The sequence below is a fragment of the Canis aureus genome, chromosome 10 (assembly GCF_053574225.1).
Source record: "Canis aureus isolate CA01 chromosome 10, VMU_Caureus_v.1.0, whole genome shotgun sequence".
In the NCBI taxonomy this organism is placed as follows: Eukaryota; Metazoa; Chordata; class Mammalia; order Carnivora; family Canidae; genus Canis; species Canis aureus.
Genome location: NC_135620.1, coordinates 38,885,200 through 38,907,500, shown reverse-complemented (window position 1 = coordinate 38,907,500; position 22,301 = coordinate 38,885,200). Strand labels below are relative to the sequence as shown.

At 33.0% G+C, this 22,301-nt stretch overlaps 1 protein-coding gene across 13 annotated transcripts in view; it reads right to left on the bottom strand.

The window, feature by feature from the left end:
- Window positions 1–22,301, bottom strand: part of CNTLN (centlein) — a 316,659-nt gene that overhangs the window by 154,944 nt on the left and 139,414 nt on the right. For 10 of the 13 annotated variants that reach the window (XM_077912082.1, XM_077912073.1, XM_077912077.1 and 7 more), the window contains 2 exons: window positions 18,259–18,309; window positions 16,458–16,652 (listed from right to left, as the gene is read on the bottom strand). In XM_077912082.1, the coding sequence (XP_077768208.1) occupies window positions 16,458–16,652; window positions 18,259–18,309 (246 nt within the window). The remainder of the gene's footprint in view (window positions 1–16,457; window positions 16,653–18,258; window positions 18,310–22,301) is intronic. The other 3 variants (XM_077912075.1, XM_077912078.1, XM_077912079.1) reach the window with 1 other exon arrangement.

Sequence of the window (22,301 nt, the reverse complement as noted above, 5' to 3'; positions counted from 1 at the left end):
TAAGATGGTGATAAACATAAATACATCATATATAACACAGTCCTCATATATTAAAAATTATTTTGATGCTGTAACAGGAAGATACTCAAAGAAAGTTCATGATTGATATTCTTCCATGTTGAAAATGGGGAAAAAAAGTATAACTGAAACAATAATAAGGTAAAAATTATAAAAAGAAAACCAATTATTAATGTTAGCATATGTCTCAACTACAGTATGACAAGGTTTAGCAGCACTTTGAGCCTAAGTTCAGGTAGTACAATCTGATCTCTGCCAACTGAGAAAGGAAAATACTTTAGCTGATGCCAATTAGCCACTACCAATACCAGACCTCCTGACTGGCAAGAAAACAAAGCTAACTAATACTGATATCCTTTTCTCCTTTGCTGTGCTGGAAAATTCCACCAAATCAATTCAACACTGCTAAAGAAAAGACAGAAATTTTTAGTACACATCTAAGTACTCCACATCACAATTAGATAATTCCTTGCAAAAGTTGATTCTTCAATGCTCCTATCTCCTACTTACTGGAATTGTTATCAAAGAATACTTGATCATTGTGAGATAGTCTAAACGGGTTTAGAGTAGGATATGCATTTTTTCATGTATTCATTCAATAAGCATTTATTGAAATTTAAATACTAATCACTTAGGGGAGTGGGAGATACAGACTTCCAGTTATGGAATGAATAAGCCACAGGAATAAAAGGTACACCGTAGGGAATATAGTCAATAATACTGTAATAGTGCTGAATGGTGACAGATGGTAGGTGCACTGTGATGAGCACAGCTTAAGGTATAGAGATGTTATATCACTATGTTGTATACCTGAGACTAATGTAACATGTCTCAACTATACTCAAATTAAAAAAAAAACAAACACAAAACATCATAGCCTATGGCAGTTGGTTGTACATACTTAAAACGTTAACCATAAATGAATAAATAAATAACCAACCTACAAAGTAAATAAATATATCAAATAGCCTTCTGTGTATCACCAGGCCACGCAGGTCTCTAGTCACAGTAATGATGGTACTTACTAACCTTAAGCCTCAAGGACAAGGACTATACCTTGTATAATTTTGAATCCATTGTGTCTAAAACAGTAGAGTCTAAAATAAACATTTGAAAGATGAAAAAAAAAAACCCTCACCAACAAAAAAAAAGGTTCTATTCCTATCTTAAGGAGTCAAAAACCGTTTTTAAACATTTAATCCTATTGCAAAGAAATGGTAATTGTATAAGCAGTTTACAAATTTATATACCGTATGTTTCCAACTACATAAAATACATATTCTCCATTTTCTTTGTATACTCATACACACACAAAGCCACATGTAGGGCTCAAGACTGAAAGCACACCTGGGGTCTAATACCAGGCCTGCCTCCTGAGATCTTCTACCATCATTTGGGCTGACAGCAAGGCCAAGCACTGGGCCTAATATCTAGTTTCCTTACCTCTCCTCACATCAACCTACAGATTTATAGAAGAAACCACTGGCACAGATCTCTCTATCCCAAATACACAACCTGCTACCACTACCTGCCTTAAATTCACTGGAACTAATCTCATTAGGCCTTTTATTATGATCAATGTGGGTCACCATAAGAGCCCTAAGTCTTGTGTCAATTTTTATGAAATTATATAACAGGCCAATTTCCTTCATAAAGAGATTCAAAAGATAAAATATCAGTAAAATGAATAAATTAGTTTATAAAGGATTAGAAATGCCTCAGGCATCAAAAGATAAAAAAATTGATAAAATTTATCACCATTTATATATGATATTAATCAGGTTCCTTAAAGTGATAAAAGAGTATCTATAAGAAACTTATGGCTAACTTCCTTATTCAAGGTGAATATTCCCTTTAAAATTAAGAAAAGGACAAGGACACTCACTCTTAGCACTTCCACTGAACTTTTGTATGGTAAAATGTATAAACATTGGTATAACATATTAGGATTTTTATTTCCTGTGTTGAGGATGAGGAAAAAGAAGAATACTCTTACACTATTGGTGGGAATGCAAACTGGTGCAGCCACTCTGGAAAACAGTATGGAGGTTCCTCAAAAAGTTAAAAATAGAACTACTCTATGATCTAGCAGTTATTCCACTGGGTAGTACATTATACCCAAAGGATATAAATATACATATTTGAAGGGGTACATGCCCAGATCAACATGTGAATGAATAAAGAAGATGTGGAATATATATACAATGGAATAGTACTCAGCTACCAAAAAATGAAATCTTGCCATTTGCAATGACATAGATAGAACTAGAGTATTATGCTAAGCTAAATAAATCAATTAGAGGAAGACAATTATCATATGATCTCACTCATATGTGGAATTTAAGAAAACAGATGATCATAGGGAAGAGAGGAAAAAAATAAAACAAGATGAAATCAGAGAGGGAGACAAACCATAAAAGACTCTTATAATCATAGGACACAAACTGAGGGTTCCTGGAGGAGAAGGAGGATGGGGAATGAGACAACTGGGTGATGGGCATTAAGGAAGATATGTGTCATAATAAGAACTGAATACAACTGATGAGTCACTGACCTCTACCTCTGAAACTAGTAATACAATATATGTTAATTAATTGAATTTAAATTAAAAAAAGAAAATAAATAAAATGAACTGGTAAACTAAACATAAATAAATAAATAAATAAATTCTAGTTAGTTAACATATAGAATAATATTGGTTCAGGAGTAGAATTTAGTGATTCATCACTTACATATAATACCTAGCACTCATCATAACAGGTTCCCTCCTTGCTTGTGGCCCATCTGCCACCCACCTCCCTCTATTACTGTGGTTTTAATCTGTATTTCCCTGATACTGAGTGATGTTGAGTATTTTTTCATGTGATTGTTGACCATTTATTTATCTGTCTTCTTTGGAGAAATGGCTATTCATGTCTTCTGTCCATTTCTTGATTGCATTGAAAACTAACTAGAATTTAAATAAAAATCTGGAAAAAATAGGATTTTTAAAGCAAAAGTAAAACTGGGAGACTACACAGAAAACCCAGAGGAATCTATAAAACAAATTAATAAGAGATAAGAGGGTAGCTGGATATAAGATAAACATTTAAAAAACAATTATATTGCTATACACAAGAAAGAAAAATCTAATAAAAAGACAAGTAGCTAAAATAGCAACAAAAATGTAAGCTACTCAGAATCTAATAAGAGAGAGTAGCTATTACATATCTAATAATGAGATATAAGACCTCTATGGATAAAACTATAAAACATTTAAAAAATGCATTAAAGAAGACCTAAATTGAAGTATATATAGCATATTTAGGAAAAAAATATTTAAAATGCTAAAAATGTCATTTCTTCTCAAATTAATCCTCACAAGATTTTTTAGGGAACATGATAGATGATTACAACATCATACTGAAGAGCAAAAGATCAAGAATATCTAGAGCAGATCTAAGAAGAATAAACTGAAGAGATCTATCATATCAGATATCAAGACTCATCATGAAGCTATAATAACAAACAGTGTTGTTATTTCAGAGATTTAAAAAAAGTTACTCAACACAACAGAATATAGAGCCTAAAACAGACCCACTTAAATATGGACACATATTTACATGAAATAAAAAATGTCAGAGGAGGAGTGCTTGAGCAGCTTAGTTGTTAAGTCCAACTCTTTGATTTCAGTTTAGGTCATGATCTCAGGGTTGATACTGAGCCTCCTGTGGGGCTCCTCGCTGGGTATGGAGACTGCTTAAGATTCTCTCTCTCCCCTTACCGCCCCCCACCTCCTTTTTTTCCTTTGGAAAAAAATCCAAAGGAAGCAATGCAGATCACTGAGAAAAGGAGTGATTATTAGCATGATAACCAGTGTTGAAACAGATATTCAGATTAAAAAAAAAACTAAATTGAATATTTAGTTCTTTATTATTCACAATAAAGAAAAATCAACCCCACATAAAGACTTACATGTGGAAGTCAAAACTATAACACTTTAGATGAAAATATAGGAAAATATCTTTTGAGTTCAGGATAAGGTCAGATTTCTTAGACAAGATACAATAAGCACAAAGTTTACGAGAAAATAATGAGAAATTCAAGTGTATTAAAATTAATAAACATTTTTCAAAAGACACCATAGAATATTTGAAAAGACAAGTCACAAGCAAGAAGATATTTGCAAAAATTCTAACTGAAAGCTGAGACTGCTGGCTGATCTCTAAACTCACTTCCTCTTTTTGGAAATGGACATATACTTTCCAATAGTTGGGGGTTCATATTTCCCAATTTTCTTTGCAATTCTTTGAATCAATGCTGACAGAAGTAGTATGTACCACTTTGAAGGCTTATTTATAAAAACTCCTTAAATATGACTCTCTAGGCCCTTTTTCCCTTCTTGTTGGCTGGAGGAGACATGATTCCAAGACAACTTTGATAGCCATGTTGAAAGCTAATGGATCCAAAGGATGAAAGGAGCCTAGATCTCTAAATCACTTTCAATTTAGAAGTTGAAAATCCAAGTAATACCCATATTGGACTGTAATGTAAATAAGATATAAATTATTTTAAACCACAGAGATTTGGGTTTTATGTAATACAAAAGCTCTCATAATAACAAAAGATTAGTATCTAAAACACGGAACTTCAACAAAAAGACAAACATTCCAATAAAAAGGAGAGCAAAAGACACAAATAGGTATTTTATGTAAAATAAACATAAGATGCTCAAGCTCATTAGAAATCAAAGAAATATAAACTGAAACCAGAATGAGATACTATTTTTTCCTTTTTTAGAATGTAACTAAGAAGTCTATAATTAGAGACAGCAACTTTGGCAAGCAATTTGGCATTTTCTTGTAAGCCTGAACATCGGCATATCTATGACCACCAATTTTACTCTTAACAATATATCTGAGAAAAAGTCTTGCACATGTGGATATGGACACATGTACTACAAAGTTCACAGTAGCAGTGTGTAAAAACTCCTAGAGCTAAAAAAATTAAAACAAAAAAAATGCTCATTTGCAAAAAAGAGTAGCTTATTCATACAATAGACTGTTCCACAGAAGAGAAAAAAAGTATAAGTACACTCAACGGTAATGAATTATCTTTGAGTTATCTTACAAAAATAAAGTTCAAAGATAAAACCTAGTTGTGGAGAATAGCATATAATATATATATATATAATAATATATAAAGAGGATGATTTGTTTTTAAAGAGAGAGAATGAACATGTGCAAGCGAGAAGAGGGGAAGGGAGAGCATGAGAATTTTAAGCAGACTCCACCACAGAGCCTGACACCCAATTCTATCTCAGGACCCTGAAATCATGACCTGAGCCGAAATTAAAAGTCAGATGTTTAACTGACTGAGCCACATAGGCGCCCTAGATATTTTTAAGGTTTAAATAAAAGAACAATGAAATGATATATTAGTTAAGAAAATAGTTTTAGTAGGCAGGAATTAATTTTAAAATTAAAATTAATATCTAAGAGATTATCTTTGGAGAAAATAAGTAAAATGGTATAAAAGAGGAGCACATAGTAGCATCAAGAGTATTGGTTGATAGCTTCTGGTGGGTACACTGCCATTACATTTATTTTTTTGTGGATTTCAAGTATTTAGTGAAACAATTTTTTAAAAGAAAGTAAGAACATAAGGGTAAACAATTCTCTGCCACTCAGGAAAAGAAAGAATAGACTATCAATGAAGGGAAATAAAAATAAACAAGCCTGTGGTTAAAATTTGCCACTCTAATTTTTGGTCTGCAGTTAGCCACATCAAGTGACTCTCATTCACAGGTAAATATAGTAAACTTAAGGTTTAGGTTTCTCTCTTGTCCTCCATTGCAAATTATTCCTCCAAGGCAAGAAACAGTACTTCTGCATGAAAAAGATAAACAAGCATTCTGAGATAAGAATAGGCAGTCATTCAGAATTCAGCTAGTTAAGAGCAGGGTGCTAAGAAATCAAAGGTCACAGGTTTCAATCCCATATGAACCAATTAGCTTTGCCCTTTTCTATGGCAAAGACTGTCAGCTCACCAATAATTCTGATTATAAGTGAGATCAGGAAGAAGAAAAGATAAATCACTACCAATACAGGAGAAAAATTTCAAATTTACTAACATGACGTAAGTGTTTATTCTATATAGCTCTATTAAGACCTAAGTAATAATAACCTAATTATTACTCTAAATGCCCACCAGCATTACCTCATGTAATCTTCATAAAACTTCTATAAGGTAGGTACTATTATAATACTTATTTTACAAATAATAAAATTGAGGCTTAGAGAAATTAAGTAATCTGTCCAAGGTAAAGCAGATAAGGGATCCAGAATTTATGTTATTTATTACTCTAAATGTAACCCCCAAAAATCATGTACAAAAAAGTACCACTACAAAAGTATTTTAAAAAGATAAACTAGGGATAAGAAAAGTGGAAGAATAAAATATCCCTATCACTTCCCCTCAACTATATAATCCACTTACCCACTTAGTTTCTTATTAATCAAAGGGTGATATCTGGACCGGCTACCACAGCATCATCTGGGAATGTGAAATAGATGTAGAATCTCAGGTTCCAGTCTAGAATATATTTTAACAATCCCTTAGACCAAGTTATTTTGATATATATTAAACTCTGAGAAGCACTTACCTAGACTATTCTTAGTATCTGGGACATACCACACACTTTCTCATGTTGAGGCCTATGATAATTCACTTCCACCAAGGTAGAAACTCCTAAATAATTTTCAAACTGACATACAGTCCACTTTCTCTTTGACAACACTCTTCCCTCTCCCTACACATGTTTCCTGTAAAGCTTCTTTCCACAAAGTTCACAGTTTGCTCATACTTCAATTATAGCACATATTATAATAATTATTTTCTTGTCTACATAGCCATCTATGAGATTCATAAAAGTAGGCTGTCTTATTCATCTTTGTATTCTTTCACACTAAACCTATTACCTAGAATACAGTACTGGATTTTAATAAAAATTGATTATATCACTGAATAATAATACATAAATGAATAACGGATAGAAGAATGGATGAATGAAAAGATGAGTCTAGGGGTGCCTGGGTGGCTCAGCTGGTTAAGCATCTGACTCCTGATTTTGGCTCGGGTCATGATCTCAGGGTTGGTAGATCAAGCCCCATGTGGGACTCTGTGCTCATTCAGCCCTAAGTCTGCTTAAGATTCTCTCTCTCTCTCTCCCTCTGCCCCCAACCCCTGCCCCACTCATACACTCTCTCTCTAAAATAAATAAAATCTCAAAAAAAAAAAAAAAGCAAAAACAAAAAGAAGAGTCTAGTTGGACTAAATCCTAAAGAAGGGTTCTAGTAATGACATGACAAAGAATATGTTACTAACTGGTAGAAATTCAAAGTTACCCATTTCTCTCCATTAATTCCCTGATTCAGGGCTTTCACTTCTCTCTGTATAATGTCAGGTTCTCCTTCCTGTTATGAGAATGCTAGAATATATTTCTCGCCTCAGAATATGGCAAATCTATTTGTCCACTTAGTAAGGCCTGGAAATCTTGGATTCATTTTTAATTCCTCCTTTCTTCCCAAACTTCATATCTAAGCCATCTTCAAATCTTGTGTGCTCTACTTCTGAATTATTTTCAAAATCAAAGTATGTCTCACAACCTATCTAAGCACCCACTAAGTTTCATCTTTACCCTTACAATTTCCTCTTGAATTTGTTCCTCAGTTCCCATTCTTGTCTACCCATAGTCTCCTTTCTGTATTGCAGCTAGGGTGAGCCTTTATTTTATTTTATTTTATTTTATTTTATTTTATTTTATTTTATTTATTTTATATTTTATTTTATTATTTTAGATTTTATTTATTTATTTATGAAAAACACAGAGAGAGAGGCAGAGACATAGGCAAAGGGAGAAGCAGTTTCCTTGTGGGAAGCCCAATGTAGGACTCGATCCCAGGACCCTGGGATCACTACCTGAGCCAAAGGCAGATGTTCAACTACTGAACCACCCGGGCATCCCAGGGTGAGCCTTTTAAAAGTGATGTTAGGGCAGCCCCAGTGGCTCAGCAGTTTAGAACCACCTTCAGCCTAGGGCATGATCCTGGGGTCGCACATCGGGCTCCCTGTCTGGAGCCTGCTTCTCCTTCTGCCCTTGTCTCTGCCTCTCTCTCTCTCTCTGTGCCTCTCATGAATAAATAAATAAAATCTTTAAAAATAAATAAATAAATACGAAGTTAGGTTTTATTTATCAGTCTTCTAACAAACCCTCCAATAGCTTCCATGTTACATTTCTATTTGAAACACATCAGTGAATTTCCATCTCACTCAATGTAAAATCTATATCCTTAGGGTGGCCTTATGGTGGCCCTGGGAGGCAGGAGCTCACATCTGCCTTTCTGAGGTCACTTCTTACTCTTTTCCCCACAGCTCTCTCTGATCTACCCACACTGGAGGAGTGCTTAGTATAGATGGCAAAAGATCCTTGAAGGAAACACAGAATTGCAGAAAAGAAGGAAGAGCACTCAGGTGAATAAACATTCTACACGAATACGGATTCTTTAGTGACAATAATGATGTCTTATAGGGTAAAAATGTTTGTAGGATCAAAATGTAAGACAAAGACAGCAAATGTAGGTGAAAAGATAAAGAAGAATATATTAAGTTCCTTGCATTGCATGAAAAGTGATTAAAAGTTAAAACTCACTCTAAAATGTCAAAAGACTAGAGAGTTCCACTTACAATAATGGCTGAGTTGATCCTATCAGACTATGCCTCCTGCCTAAAACCATTTAAACTCTGAGCAAAATATAAAAACAACTATCTGAAGATAACAGAGAATAATCAGACACAGGGAGAATCTGGACAAGAATTAATACTTGGGAAATAGAACAACACTGAGTGACCTTCCTATTTTTGTGAATTTTTACCTGAGGGTAGCTCACAGCAGATACTATTGGGAAGGCTAACATTCCAAAAGAAATGTACAGAGGACAGAGTTCAGGCCTCCCACTGCAGGGAGAAAGGGGAAATTCTAGAAAAGAGAACCAAAAGAATAAGTGATACCTCAACTATTTATGCACCAGGCAAGACCTTGCTATAATCCAGATAAGGTTAAAGAAACTAAAAACAATTTAACTGTACCCACCTGAAGGGAAACAGAGCTGAGAGTTTTAAGTTTAAACTAGTTAACTTCTGACTAAAAACAAAACAAAAAACTTCAACACTTATATAAATAGTATAACAGAAATCAGTGTATCTGTAACACATCTCTCACAATATATACTACACAATCCCAAATTATTAGACACAGAGAAAATATTAATATGCAACCCATATTTAAAAGCAGAGGAAAACCACTAGTCAACATACCCAAGAAATCCCAAAATATGGAATTAAAATGTGATTATTTTAAAGGATCTATTTTAACTATTAGAACAAGGACCTAAAAAAAAGTATGTCTGTAAGATATGGATAATTAGGAAAACCCCACAGGTATGTACATACTATAATAATGAAACAAATGAAACTTCCAGTACTGAAACATACAATATTTAAAGAATAATTCACAGAAAAGACTTAAAAGGCAAATTGGGGATAACACAAGTGTCAGTTACTTGAACTTAAATTAATAGAAATTAGCTAGTCTGAAGATACATAGATATTAAAAGACTTTAAAAAATGAGAGACTTGCTGATCTAGGGGATAACACTGAAAAATCCAACAAAAGTGGAACAGAAATCTCAAATGGAGAATAGAGAGGAGTCAGAAAAATAACTGAGGAAATCATATCAACACTTTCCCCTAATTTAGTGCAATAAATAAACAAATACACACTCACTTTTTTTTCCCAGAAAATTGCAAGAAGGCTCACTACAATGAAAACTTGGAAACATCATAGTTAAAACTAAAGTTAAAATATTTTTTAAAAGAAGCTAGACAAAACTGGTATATCACATTTAAGTAAATAATGAAACAAATTGCCTCTGACTTATCATCAGAAGCAGCTGAATCTAGAAGACAGAAAACTGGAATTTATTAATTGCTCCCAAAATATATTTAAACATTTAACCCAAAAGAAAGAAAAGAGGGACAGAACAAAACCAGGATAAATTTTTTAAAAATGGTAAATCAAACCCAACCATGTTAATAATTTTATTAACTCTAACTGGGTTAACACCGTAATGAAAAGGAAGAAACTGTCAGAATGAACAAAAAATACAAGACCCAACTATGTATACTTTAATATAAAGACTATAGGTGGAAATTAAAAGGATGGAAAAAGATATACCATATAATGTAACTATTAGAGAGTTGGACAGGCTATATTAACATAAAATTGGGTTTCAAGTCAATAGAATATTATTATAATTAAAAGTAACATTTTATAATGACAAAAGGTTCAATTAATCAGAAAGACATGACAGTCAGAAATATGTATGCACTCAGTGCTCATCCCATCAAGTGCCCTCCTCAGTGACCGTCACCCAGTTACTCCAATTTCCCACCCACTGTGAGCACTGGATGTTATACGAAATGTTGGCAAATCAAACTTCAATAAAAACAAAACAAAACAAAAAGGAATGAAATAAAACAGAACCAAACAAAAAACTTAAAAAAAAGAAGAAATATGTATGCACCAAATAAAACATCTTTAAAGTATAAGAAGCAAAAATTGAGAAAATTAAAAGGAGAAATAGAAAAATCAACAATCATATTGGGAGATTCTAACACCTTTCTCCTAGCAACTAACAGAAAAACTGATTAAAATACCAAATACAAAAATCATTAAAGACAGAAGATCAGAACACTATCAACCACATGACATAATTAATATTGATATTTAAGGAACACTCCATCCAAAAGCTACGGAATATAAATTATTTGCAAGTACATATAAACCATATGCTAGATTTCAAATACAGTAATCAGAGAGTGAGTACTATCTCTGACCACAATAGAGATATATTAGAAGTGAATAGCAATAATAACATATATAAATTGTCCCAGACTTACAATGGTTCCGCATGATTTTTCAACTTTAAGATAATACCAAAAAAGTTTGCACTCAGTAGAAACTGTACTTTGAATTTTGATCTCTTCCCAGGCTAGCAATAGTGCAGTATGATCTTCTCTCGTCATGTGAATCATCAACAGTGAGCCTCAGCTCCCAGACAGACAAGAGTGAAAAACCAGTATGCTTAAAACAATTCCACATCCATATAACAATTCTGGGTTCTTTTTTTACTTTCAATACAGTACTCAACATATGTGAGATACTCAACATTTTATTATAAAATAGGCTTTGGGTTAAATGATTTTGCCCAACTGTAGGCTAATGTAAGCATTCTGAGCATGTTTAACATAGGCTAGGCTAAGCGATGATGTTTGGTATGCTAGCTGTATTTACGGTATTTTTAACTTACAACATCTTCAACTTAGGATTGGTTTATAGGGATGTAAATGCATTGTAACTGAGGAAGATCTATACAAGGACAAATACCCAAATATTTCAAAAGGAGGCAATACACATCTAAATAACCAAATGGGTAAGAAGAAAATCACAGATTAAATTAGAAACATTTCTAAACAAATGCTTATTTGTAAAATTGCTGAGATGATGCTAAAATTTCTATAAAATGCAGCAGAGCAAATATATACAGAACATTCTTGAAAAAGAATAAAGTGACTAACCCTATCATTTCAAGAGTTACTAGAAAGTGACATATGTGAGTGGGTATTCTGGACTCTTACTCTGTTCTACTGATTATTTTGTCAGTCATTATGCCAATAGAACATTATCTTGATTTTTTTTTTTTTAGCTTGATATGTCTGAAAATCAGGTAGTGTAAGTCCTCCAATTTTTTTCTTTATGAAACTTAATTTTGCTCTTTTAGGCCCCTGGCCTCTGACCAATCCCAGTAAAATCTCAGAACTGGGTTGTATTTCTCAAAAAAAAAATGAAAGAAAAGAAAGAAAGAAGAAAGAAAAGAAAGAAAAAAAAGGAAAGAAAGGAAGAAAGAAAGAAAGAAAGAAAGAAAGAAAGAAAGAAAGAAAGAAAGAAAGAAAGAAAGAAAGAAAAGGAAGGAAGGAAGGAAGGAAGGAAGGAAGGAAGGAAGGAAGGAAGGAAGGAGGAAAGGAAAGGAAAGGAAAGGGAAAAGGAAAAGGAAAAGGAAATAATTTTGATTGGAATTCTGATTGGAATAATATGAATGATCAATTTGGAAATACTTGACATATTAACAATATTTTACCTTCTGATTATGAATTTGGCATAGCTGTCCAATTATGTAGATCTCTAATTACATCCTAGTATATTTTGGGGTTTTTTAAATTTTTTTTTAAGATGTTATTTATTTATTCATGAGAGAGAGAGGCAGAGACACAGGCAGAGGGAGAAGCAGGCTCCATGCAGGGAGCCCGACGCGGGACTTGATCCTGGGTCCCCAGGATCACGCCCTAGGCCAAAGGTGACACTAAATCGCTGAGCCACCCGGACTGCCCTAAAATTTCAATTTCTAATTACCTATTTCTAATTTTTAAATATATAATTGTTATAAATTGATGCTGTTTTTTGCAACACTGCTAAATTTACTTACTATTTCTAGGAGCTTTACCGTAGATTCAGTATGGTTTCTATACGGATGCTCATACTGTCTGTGAATAAAAAGAGTTTCACTTCCTTATTTGTAATTGGTATGATTTTGTTTCTGCTTTATTGTACTAGTTAGAATCTCCAGTACAATGTTGACTAGAACTGACTTGTTCCTTATCTTAGAAGGAATGCATTTAGTGTTTATTATTAATCAAGAAATAATATGTCCTGCTCAAACTCTACCAGTGAAAAAGAACATTTTGCAATTTGTATTAGGACACCAGCATCACCCTGATATTAAAATCAGACAAAAAACATTCAAGAAAGGAAAACCACAGCCCAATATCCCTCATAGATACAAAAGTCCAAAGCAAAATATTAGCAAATTGAATTCAGCAATATATAAAAATAATAAAATATTACAATGATGCTAGATTTATTTCAGGAATGCAAAATTAAATAACTGGAAATTAATCAATGTAATTCTCCTGTTAACAGAATAAATGAGAAAAGCCTTACTATCACCTTAAAAGGTGCTTTGTATATATTCAATACCTCTTCAAAAAAAGCTTTTATCAAACTATGAATAGATGGGAGCTTCTTTACCATAATAAAGGATATTTACCAAAAAAACCCATAGCAAACAGTGTTTAAAGGAGAAACACTGTAAGTTTCAAAAATAAGCAAAACTAATCAATGGTGACCGAAGTCAAAATAATGGTTACCTTTATGAAGTAGTTAGCAATTAGGAACATCAGAGAGGTTTATTGGAAACTAGTAATATTCTGTATCTTGATCTGAGTGGTATTTACAGGGATGTACTCACTTTTGAAATCTCACTGAGCTATACATTTATGGTTTATAAACTTCATCATTTGTATATTTCAGTAAGACTGTTCATGAAAAATTTCAAGTGTTTTTCATGAAACTTTATAAATTAACCTTAAAGTTATATTTAATTTAAAGTTATATTTAAGTGCTAAATACCAACTTAGCCAAGGCCCTTTAAAGAACAGTAAGAAAGTGGGCAGCCCGGGTGGTTCAGTGGTTTGGTGCTGCCTTCAGCGGGCATGATCCTGGATACCCAGGATCAAGTCCCATGTCGGGCTCCCTTCGTGGAGCTTGCCTCTCCCTCTGCCTGTGTCTGCCTCTCTCTCTCTCTCTGTCTCTCTCATGAATAAATAAATAAAATCTTAAAAAAAAAGAACAGTAAGAAAGTAAGAGTAGATCTACCAAATAGACTTATTAGAAACTATACTGATTAATATAACATCATATAGGAACACAGAAGACACAGAGCCTAGAAAGAAACTCCTAAATATACTGAAGTAGGATATATGAGAGAGGTAGCCCAGTACTACAAGTAGAACTGTACTTGTTCCAGCACTACAACAGGTTGAGCTGGAAAAACCTGATTACTACTGGGGAGAAATAAATAAAAATGGATCCTTACCTTATACTATACATAAAACACCATTCCAAATGAATTGTGAATATAAATGATACAAGCAAAGCTTTAAAACTTTTGTAAGAAAACAGAAGTGCAAATCTTTCTGTCTTCATGGTAGGAAAGGACTTCTTAGATGAGACACCAAAGCACTAACTGTAAAAGATTAATTTGTCTAAATTAAAATTAACAACTTCTGCTCAGGGGGGATCCCTGGGTGGCTCAGCGGTTCAGCGCCTGCCTTTGGCCCAGGGCATGATCCTGGAGTCCCGGGATCAAGTACCGCGTCAGGCTCCCTGCATGGAGCCTGCTTCTCCCTCTGCCTGTGTCTCTGCCTCTCTCTCTCTCTCTCTCTCTCTCTCTCATTTATCACGAATAAACAAGTAATATCTTAAAAAAAAAAGAACTTCTGTTCATCAAATGATACGATAAAGAAAATGAAAAGATAAGGTACACACTGAGATACAGTATTTAACTTACTAGAGATCAGTATCAAGAACATATAAAGAACTTTGATGAATGAATAGTAAAAGAATCTAGTAGAAGAATGGATGAAAGATGTAAATAAATGTATTGCAGAAGAAGGCATACACTTGGCTAGCAATCATTTAAAGATATACTTTATCAAAGTGACATGCATGTGAAGATCAAAATAAAAAATTATACCTGAATTAGTTAATTGCCAGCAAACTAAGAAGTCTGACAATACCAAGTGTTAAGGAGGATGGGAATCAACCAAATCTCCTATACATTGCTGGTGGGAGTAAAAGTGATGAAAACCACTTTGAAAAGTAAGTATTTTGTGAAAGTAACATTTTCACATTCTAAACCCAGGATTTCCATTCCTAATTACATGTTCCACCTAAAAGTATGCATATGTGTACCAAGAATCGTGCATGAAAATATCAGTTGCAGCATTATTCATAATAGCAAAAATTGGAAATAATCCAAATACTCACTTACAAGTGAATGTACAAGAAGTCGTGATTTAATCATATAAAATGGGATATTGTAAATCAATAAAAATACACAGCTATACCAAACAACATAAATGAATCTTAATAACATAATGATGAGTCAAAATTGCCAAACCACAAGTAACAACACACTGTGGTATTTTTATAAATTACAAAACCAAACAACATACTATTTCCTCATAATTTATAGGTGGTAAAACTTTTTTAAAAATAATCAAAATGATACACAATTAAGTTATCAACTAAACAAGTTAGTTACCTCTGGTGAGAAAATAAGGGAGGAGTGTACAAGTAGATGTAAGTCATTAGTAATGCTCTATTCTTGGATCAGCTGATGGGACCAAGGCAATTTATTATAATAAATAAATCAGTCAAAATGAATAAAATAGGCCTATGTATGTCACATGATACTGTGTCATGATACAAATTATATGACTCTGTGCACCTGATATCCAAAAAATTTAAATACTACAATACAAATTTAAAAACTCTTGCCTTAAGGTTGAATTGTTAACAAGGCAAAATATGCTGGGTTCAAGAATTACTGTTCAAAGATTACTTTTAAATGATCATTGGTAAACATTTAATTACTTGTTTGTGTTAATTCCATTTCTGAACTAAATTAATAAATTCTAAGATTTAAAGAAATGCCAAGTGCCTTAACACTTAAACTTACAGGAATAAGATTGTTTTCTTTATATATTTAGAGCCGAAAGTTACCTTGAAGATTATCTAAAAAATACCACTGAACATTTTCTATATGCCAAGCTCCATATTTAATATGCATGATTTCATTAATGCCTACAAAACTGCATGACATAGATAACAATAATATCAACATTTTATTTGTGAGCAAACTTTGGCTAAAAGCATTAGGGAATTTGCTCACGTTTACAAAGCTCAGGCAGGGCTCTGATTTGGTCCAAGGTTTATTCTACTCCTGAACCTACATATCTATCTTTACATTTGTACTACTTCAGAAATTGCACCAGGAAGTAGGAAGAAAGGTCAAGTTACCCATCTAAAATCATACATTAAGATAGTGGCAGAATTAAGACTAAACGATATTAAGTACCATATCGGGCATTATGGCAACTACTTTATGAAACTTATTATATATTCTTTCCATTTCATTATCTCATTCGGTTTAAGTCTGAAAATGGCATGATCTATTAATTTGCTTTTCATTATCATATTTCAGTCAAATGTTTCATCATAATAACTATGCCAGTTATACTCTGTATTTCTATGTGCATTTCTATATGAATCCATATTATATATAATATTCATGTCTACAAAGAGTATAAAAATAGCACAATACAAAACAATCTGCCAAGGCTTATATTCTAATATACTAATTTTTAAATTTCTTTAGTCCATTATAGGAGACAATTTAATATGATAATGCTTGTGGTAAGTATTAGAAAATGTCTCTCACCTGTTCAGAGTGTTCTGAATCACTTTCTTGAGGTAGAAGATAGGGAGCTCCATGTGATTCCTGAAGCTTTTCTTTTAATTTAACATTTTCTAGCTCTTTTTGAAAGAGTTGATCCTGAAGACTAACAACATTTTGCCGGAGCATAGCTTCACTTGATTTTGTGGTTTCAAAACAAATATGTAACTCATTGTAAAGCTGTTTCAAAAAAATATCCAAATTTATTAACAATAAGTCATATCTGTATAAATATACATACACATATATACATATCTATAAGGACTATATATGACATACTACTTGCCCTAAGGTGATTTTAATACTCTAGAGGGGAAACAAGAAATACACAGATGAAAAACTAGTATAATCAAATATTGATATAAAACTACAATTGAGACTAACAAGACACTATGTATTACTGGCCAGTGTAATATAGGAAAAGTGTGCTTAAATTTCTAAGGAGGATGAAAACACTTTAAGCTAGTTATATTCAACTTAGAGGGCTGTATGCAAAATAAAGTGTCTCAACTGAGCTATGAAACTATTAGAGGAACTTAACTGAAAACAAAAAGTGATTCCAAAGGTGGCAGAAATGTGAAAACATGTACAGTTACAGGAAGGGACAGAAAGGGAGCATAAGATCTATCAACCCAAGTGAACCCAGTATATACATTTGAAAGAAAAACCAAGAGTCTTTCATTGAGAGTTCATTACATTTGATGGATAAATTCCCACTTAGTATAAATTAGCATCTACTGCTGCAGCAGGGGAGGTGAGGTGGAAGGAATAGCAAGAGACAGGCAGGCAGTAACACTGTAGATAGAGTGTAGACTCCTGAATGCCAGATGAAGAAAGGTGGACTTGTTCCTGGAGGCAACAGGGAATCACTGAGGAGCTTCAACAGATTATGACAAAACAGAGACGATGTTCTGAAGGCATGATAGGTAACTTTCAATTTTTTAACTCAAGGAAACACGAGTTTAAAAATTTTAAACTGGAGTTTATTAAAACTGTGAGATAACATCTGGTATGTGTATAAGTGGTCTCGTGCAGAGTCACATATGGTTAACAATGGCATTCCTCCAATACTCATGAACTTACTTGGTGATGAAATTCCTACCTTATGATTGTGATATGAGGCATAATTCAATTTGTGGTAACTAATTTACATAAAGAATGTGTATTTGCTGATGACACTGGGAAAATGACCCAAGGGTTAAGATTTTTGGTCTTTTGTTTTGTTTTTAAATAAGGCTAATAGTGAGATAGTGAGATCTTTCAACAAAAGGAAAATCTCTCAGGATTTTTGCTCAAATTGGGGAGTCTGTAAAGTTCCCAAGCTCAAGATTATATAGCTAATTCACTAGTTTTTTAGGTTTGCTAAAAAACTAATGGAAGATTGGAAGAAACTAATCTAATGGAAGATTGGGAGAAACTTCCATTAGCTGGCCTTATCTCATGGGAAGAAACTTAACTACACAAAAGATGGCAGAGTATTTTTGTGTATGTATGCTATACTTTAATTTTTTTAAGTATAAAATTTAATAAGGCTTATAAAACCTTAATGCTTTTTCTCAGACATACCTTGTCATAAATACAAGATTATTCAAGCCGTTCCTGACACAATATGCTCAATATACTTTTTATGTTTTATAAGGGATTGTACCACTATATTATTATAGATATTTCAAATAATCCATTTCATGTTACAGCCAAACTCTAAGCAATTTTTATAAAGGAAAGGTTGCCTTTATGATTTATATAGAATTTCTGGACATGAATTTGTACTTTCCCTCCCAATTACCTTTATACCAGGGAGTGTCCAATGTCCTTTCCACAGTTGGTACACATCAATCTAGGAGGGAAGAGAGAGTAGGAACCTGACCGCTTTGAGGAACAATGAAGGGATCAGAGTGGGCCTTATAGTGACCTACCTGTGCTGTGTTGAGCTTTCATGATTGAGTTCAAGTAGAAAAGAAAAAAAAAAAAAATGAAGACAAGAGCTAAGCTGTCTAGAGAGATCTGAAGCTAGGATATCCTGAATGAGGTCTGCCTAACAGCATACACAGTCACTTAGTGAAAAGATTAATTTAACTACTTTTTCTCTTATATGTATGTTTTATTAATACTAGCTGGCTTTTAACCAGCATAAATTAATCTTTCTGGAAGAAAATAATACAAAACAAATAAATATTTAAGTATTTAAAATATTAAAGAATTTTCAAATATTTAATTATACCTCAATTTAAAAACACACAAAAAAAGAATTTATAGACTTCAATTATTTGAGAATCTCATGAACATTGATTGTTATTAAAGAAAAACTCATAGTTTCCCTTTCACTGCCCAAAAAGTACAGGAAGAATGATAGTGTGTGGTCAGGATTGAGGACCAATTTATTGATGATTTGTGCCAAGGGTGTGGTATATTTTCTTTGGGTGTCATGTCTTAGGATCTTCCTTCACAGTTTTATAAGGCTCTGGGCCTATTTATTCATGGAAGGAGGCTCTGTCTTAATGTCTCTTCTCTTTTCTCCTCTCACATCTCCCTTCTTTCTTGCTTCTGTAAAAACAGAAGACTAACTGTTCTCTTCTTGTCTTCTCCACTTTCTTCTCTCTACCATGCAATTTACACAGGTATACTCCTATTCACGTGTTCTGGTTTGATCTGATATGACTGGTGGGCAACTCTGGATACTGAGATAGATTCTTTCTCTAAAAATATCCATCCTTCCAAGCAGCAAGTGGAAAAGAATCGAAAAAGCCTGGAGCAGATGATCTAGATCAGTTCTGTTCCAAGAACTGGGACAAATTCTATTTCTTAGTTCTTATTCCAAATACACATTTCTTACCTGCCTATTTTCTTTGATGGCTGATTGGACTTCACTTATTCAGAGCAATAAGACTACTCAGATGTGGACTTAGAGTATAGGAAGCAAAGACAGCCAACCCTCCAGCCATTTTTAATACTAGGCCCCAGGCCATCAGTAAAATTGGCCACAAAAGAGGGCTCAGGGAGCAAAGTCCATTTTTATTTCTAAAGTGTTTCTGGGTAACAATGCCTCAGGGTTAACAGGTTTATTTCTTTAGGGGATCCTGCAAGAAGGCAAAGGTTTAGGATGTTCCAGTCCTGTTTAAATGTCATTTTATTCTCATCCCATTAAGAACAGTAGAGTGAGTAAAAAAAGTCCTCCAGCAAACTAGGTCATGTAACAAATTAATTCATCTGCATTGGTTTAGGTATCAGAGTTAGTAACTTTTTATTAGCAACAACAATTGCTTACAGTAGTTTTCAGAGAAGCTCTTTCCTCTATCATTTCTTTCCTCTAATAGTTCAAAAAGCCAAAATGGATCAGAATTTTTTCCAAGATTCTGGCCAATGAAAACATTTAAACATACATTCCCATATATACAAGTATTAATCATTATAATCCATAATCCAGGATGCTTACTATTCTTGAGGCTGTTTTCTGCTGAGGAAATTTAAGTTTAAAAAGTTAAGAGGATCTCCAGGGGATAGAATGCAAGCTAACTCCAGAAATAGGATCCCAAACTCCAAGTCCTTTAATTTTCAGGGACATATATTGAAGTATTGTTCCTCCCTTATTTTTATTAGTGTTAAGGAACAAGATATTTTATTAACCTTAACAATTTTGGAAGTGTATATGCCCTGTGACCCAGTGACTAATTTGCTTAAAAAATAAAATTTTCCTTATTTAGTAAGCATACTATTTGCTACTCTGATTGAGACAATAAAATATACCATTTTGAGAATTCTGTTTGTAGCAGAAAGATGAGAAAAAAACTGATTTAACATGCAGTTTAAATGAAAAGAACATATAACCTAACTCCTTATTTTCTCAAATTGATACTGCTTATGTCATACAATTATTATTAAACAGAACAGAAAGTGATAAAACATATATTTAGTTACTTCAAACATGTTAGATGGTCTAGAAATGATAAATGCTGATACAATCCCCATCTATAGATAAATCATACAGGTATATAAATGACGTGTAAAGTAGAAAAACAATTAAAACTTACATAAATGGCTCAGAGGAAGAAAGCACACTAGCTTACTTTTATTTCTCCTATGGGTATGTCTCTTCCAGAGGAGCCCTCCACATTATCAGGTTTTGTGTATGAGACTAATGATTTGTTATGGGAACCTCTGGGAAAATACGTCTCAACTTCTTCCCTGTGCTCAAAGGTTTTCAGTTTTCTCTCTTCACCTTTGTCCTCTACACATTCCCCTCAACCTACCATGGAGGGAAACTGATTTTACCTTTTCTGATAATGAAATGAATACTATGAAATAAATCAATAAATGGAAGAAAAGAGAAGAAATGGGAGGTAAAGCAAAATAACAACAACAAAAAAGTAAGGGAGGAGAACTGAGAGAAAAGAGGAAAAAGAAACTCCATTAGAAACAGTAAGTTAAGAAGACTCCATTAGAAAAGTAAGTTTGGTAAGAACGGGAGATAAACTATTAATGTAATTTTTTTTATTCAACTATTACAGCTAAGCCCCAATTATTATTTGTAAGTAATAAAATTAATGTGAAAATATATTTGTAAATCTTACTTTTAAGTAAACAATTTCATCTTGTTGCATGGATTATAGATTACTTAAATTTATTGGAAAAAATCTAGAAAAATACATGAGGAAGAATAAAGATAAGTATTAAGTAAAACACTTCAAGATTAGAATGAATAATTTGATGTAAGTGAACACTGGAGGTCTAAACAATAGCATATTGTTTATTTTTTATAAATAAAGCAGTATGATTATTCACAAATTTCAATATCCTGATCTCTACCACTAATATATAGGTTCTAGGGGAAAAACATTCCTAGCAAAAAAATCTGCAGAAAGTCAAAAAATTAAAAATTGCAATGTCATAGCAAAATAAAAGAAACCAAATTTTTATAACAAAGAGAGAGTGGCTGAAGAATGATGGAGGCCCTTTTCCAGAAGATGCTAACATGCGAGGATCCCTTTTCCCCAAAAAGAATGCGATGATACTTTTTTTAAAGTGAGCTTTACACCCAGCATGGGGCTGGAATTCATGACCCTGAAATCCAGGGTCATATGCTATACCCACTGAGTCAGCCAGGTGTCCAACAATGGGATCTTTTAAGTAACATTTAACTTAGATATCAAGATACACTTCCCAATATTAAAGTTATTGAATGTTGAAAGAAGTTTGATGAGAATCATGCATATTTATAGAATCTATTTACAGCTTCCTTTAAGGATTATACGTTATTAGATTGTATAACACAACTAGCTTCATAACAGCTGAAGACTGGATTCTGAACCCCAGATTAGGTAGATTTTAATTCTATCAACTTCAGACAATACTCTAAGCCTCAGCTACATGATCTACAAAATAATAAGGAATAAAAATAATATACAACATAGTGTTGTGTGAAACTTAAATAGTGAGACAAAAGCCTTTTCCAGGTACTTATACACAATAAGCTCAATAAATATTAACCATTATTATATGGTTGCTGGACATGACTTACATTTATTTGTACCTCAATCTACATAACACATTTCTAAAATAATGTGTGTAAATGGAAACACAGATTCTCTCTGGTTTTATAGTAAAATTTTATATTCTTTATTTGTAATTATGCTCCAATTGGATCACTTTTATACTTGTATTCTTAGTTTCTCCATATTTTTATGCTTTTCAGAACCATTTTCTCACCTAAATAATTAAAAATTAAATGTACTAGAATGATATTTAAATTAAGATAGAAGAATATGCCTGCAAAGTTTAAAAATACTCTCACATTTAAATAAATATCTATGATTTCTTAAGTTGTATTATCCA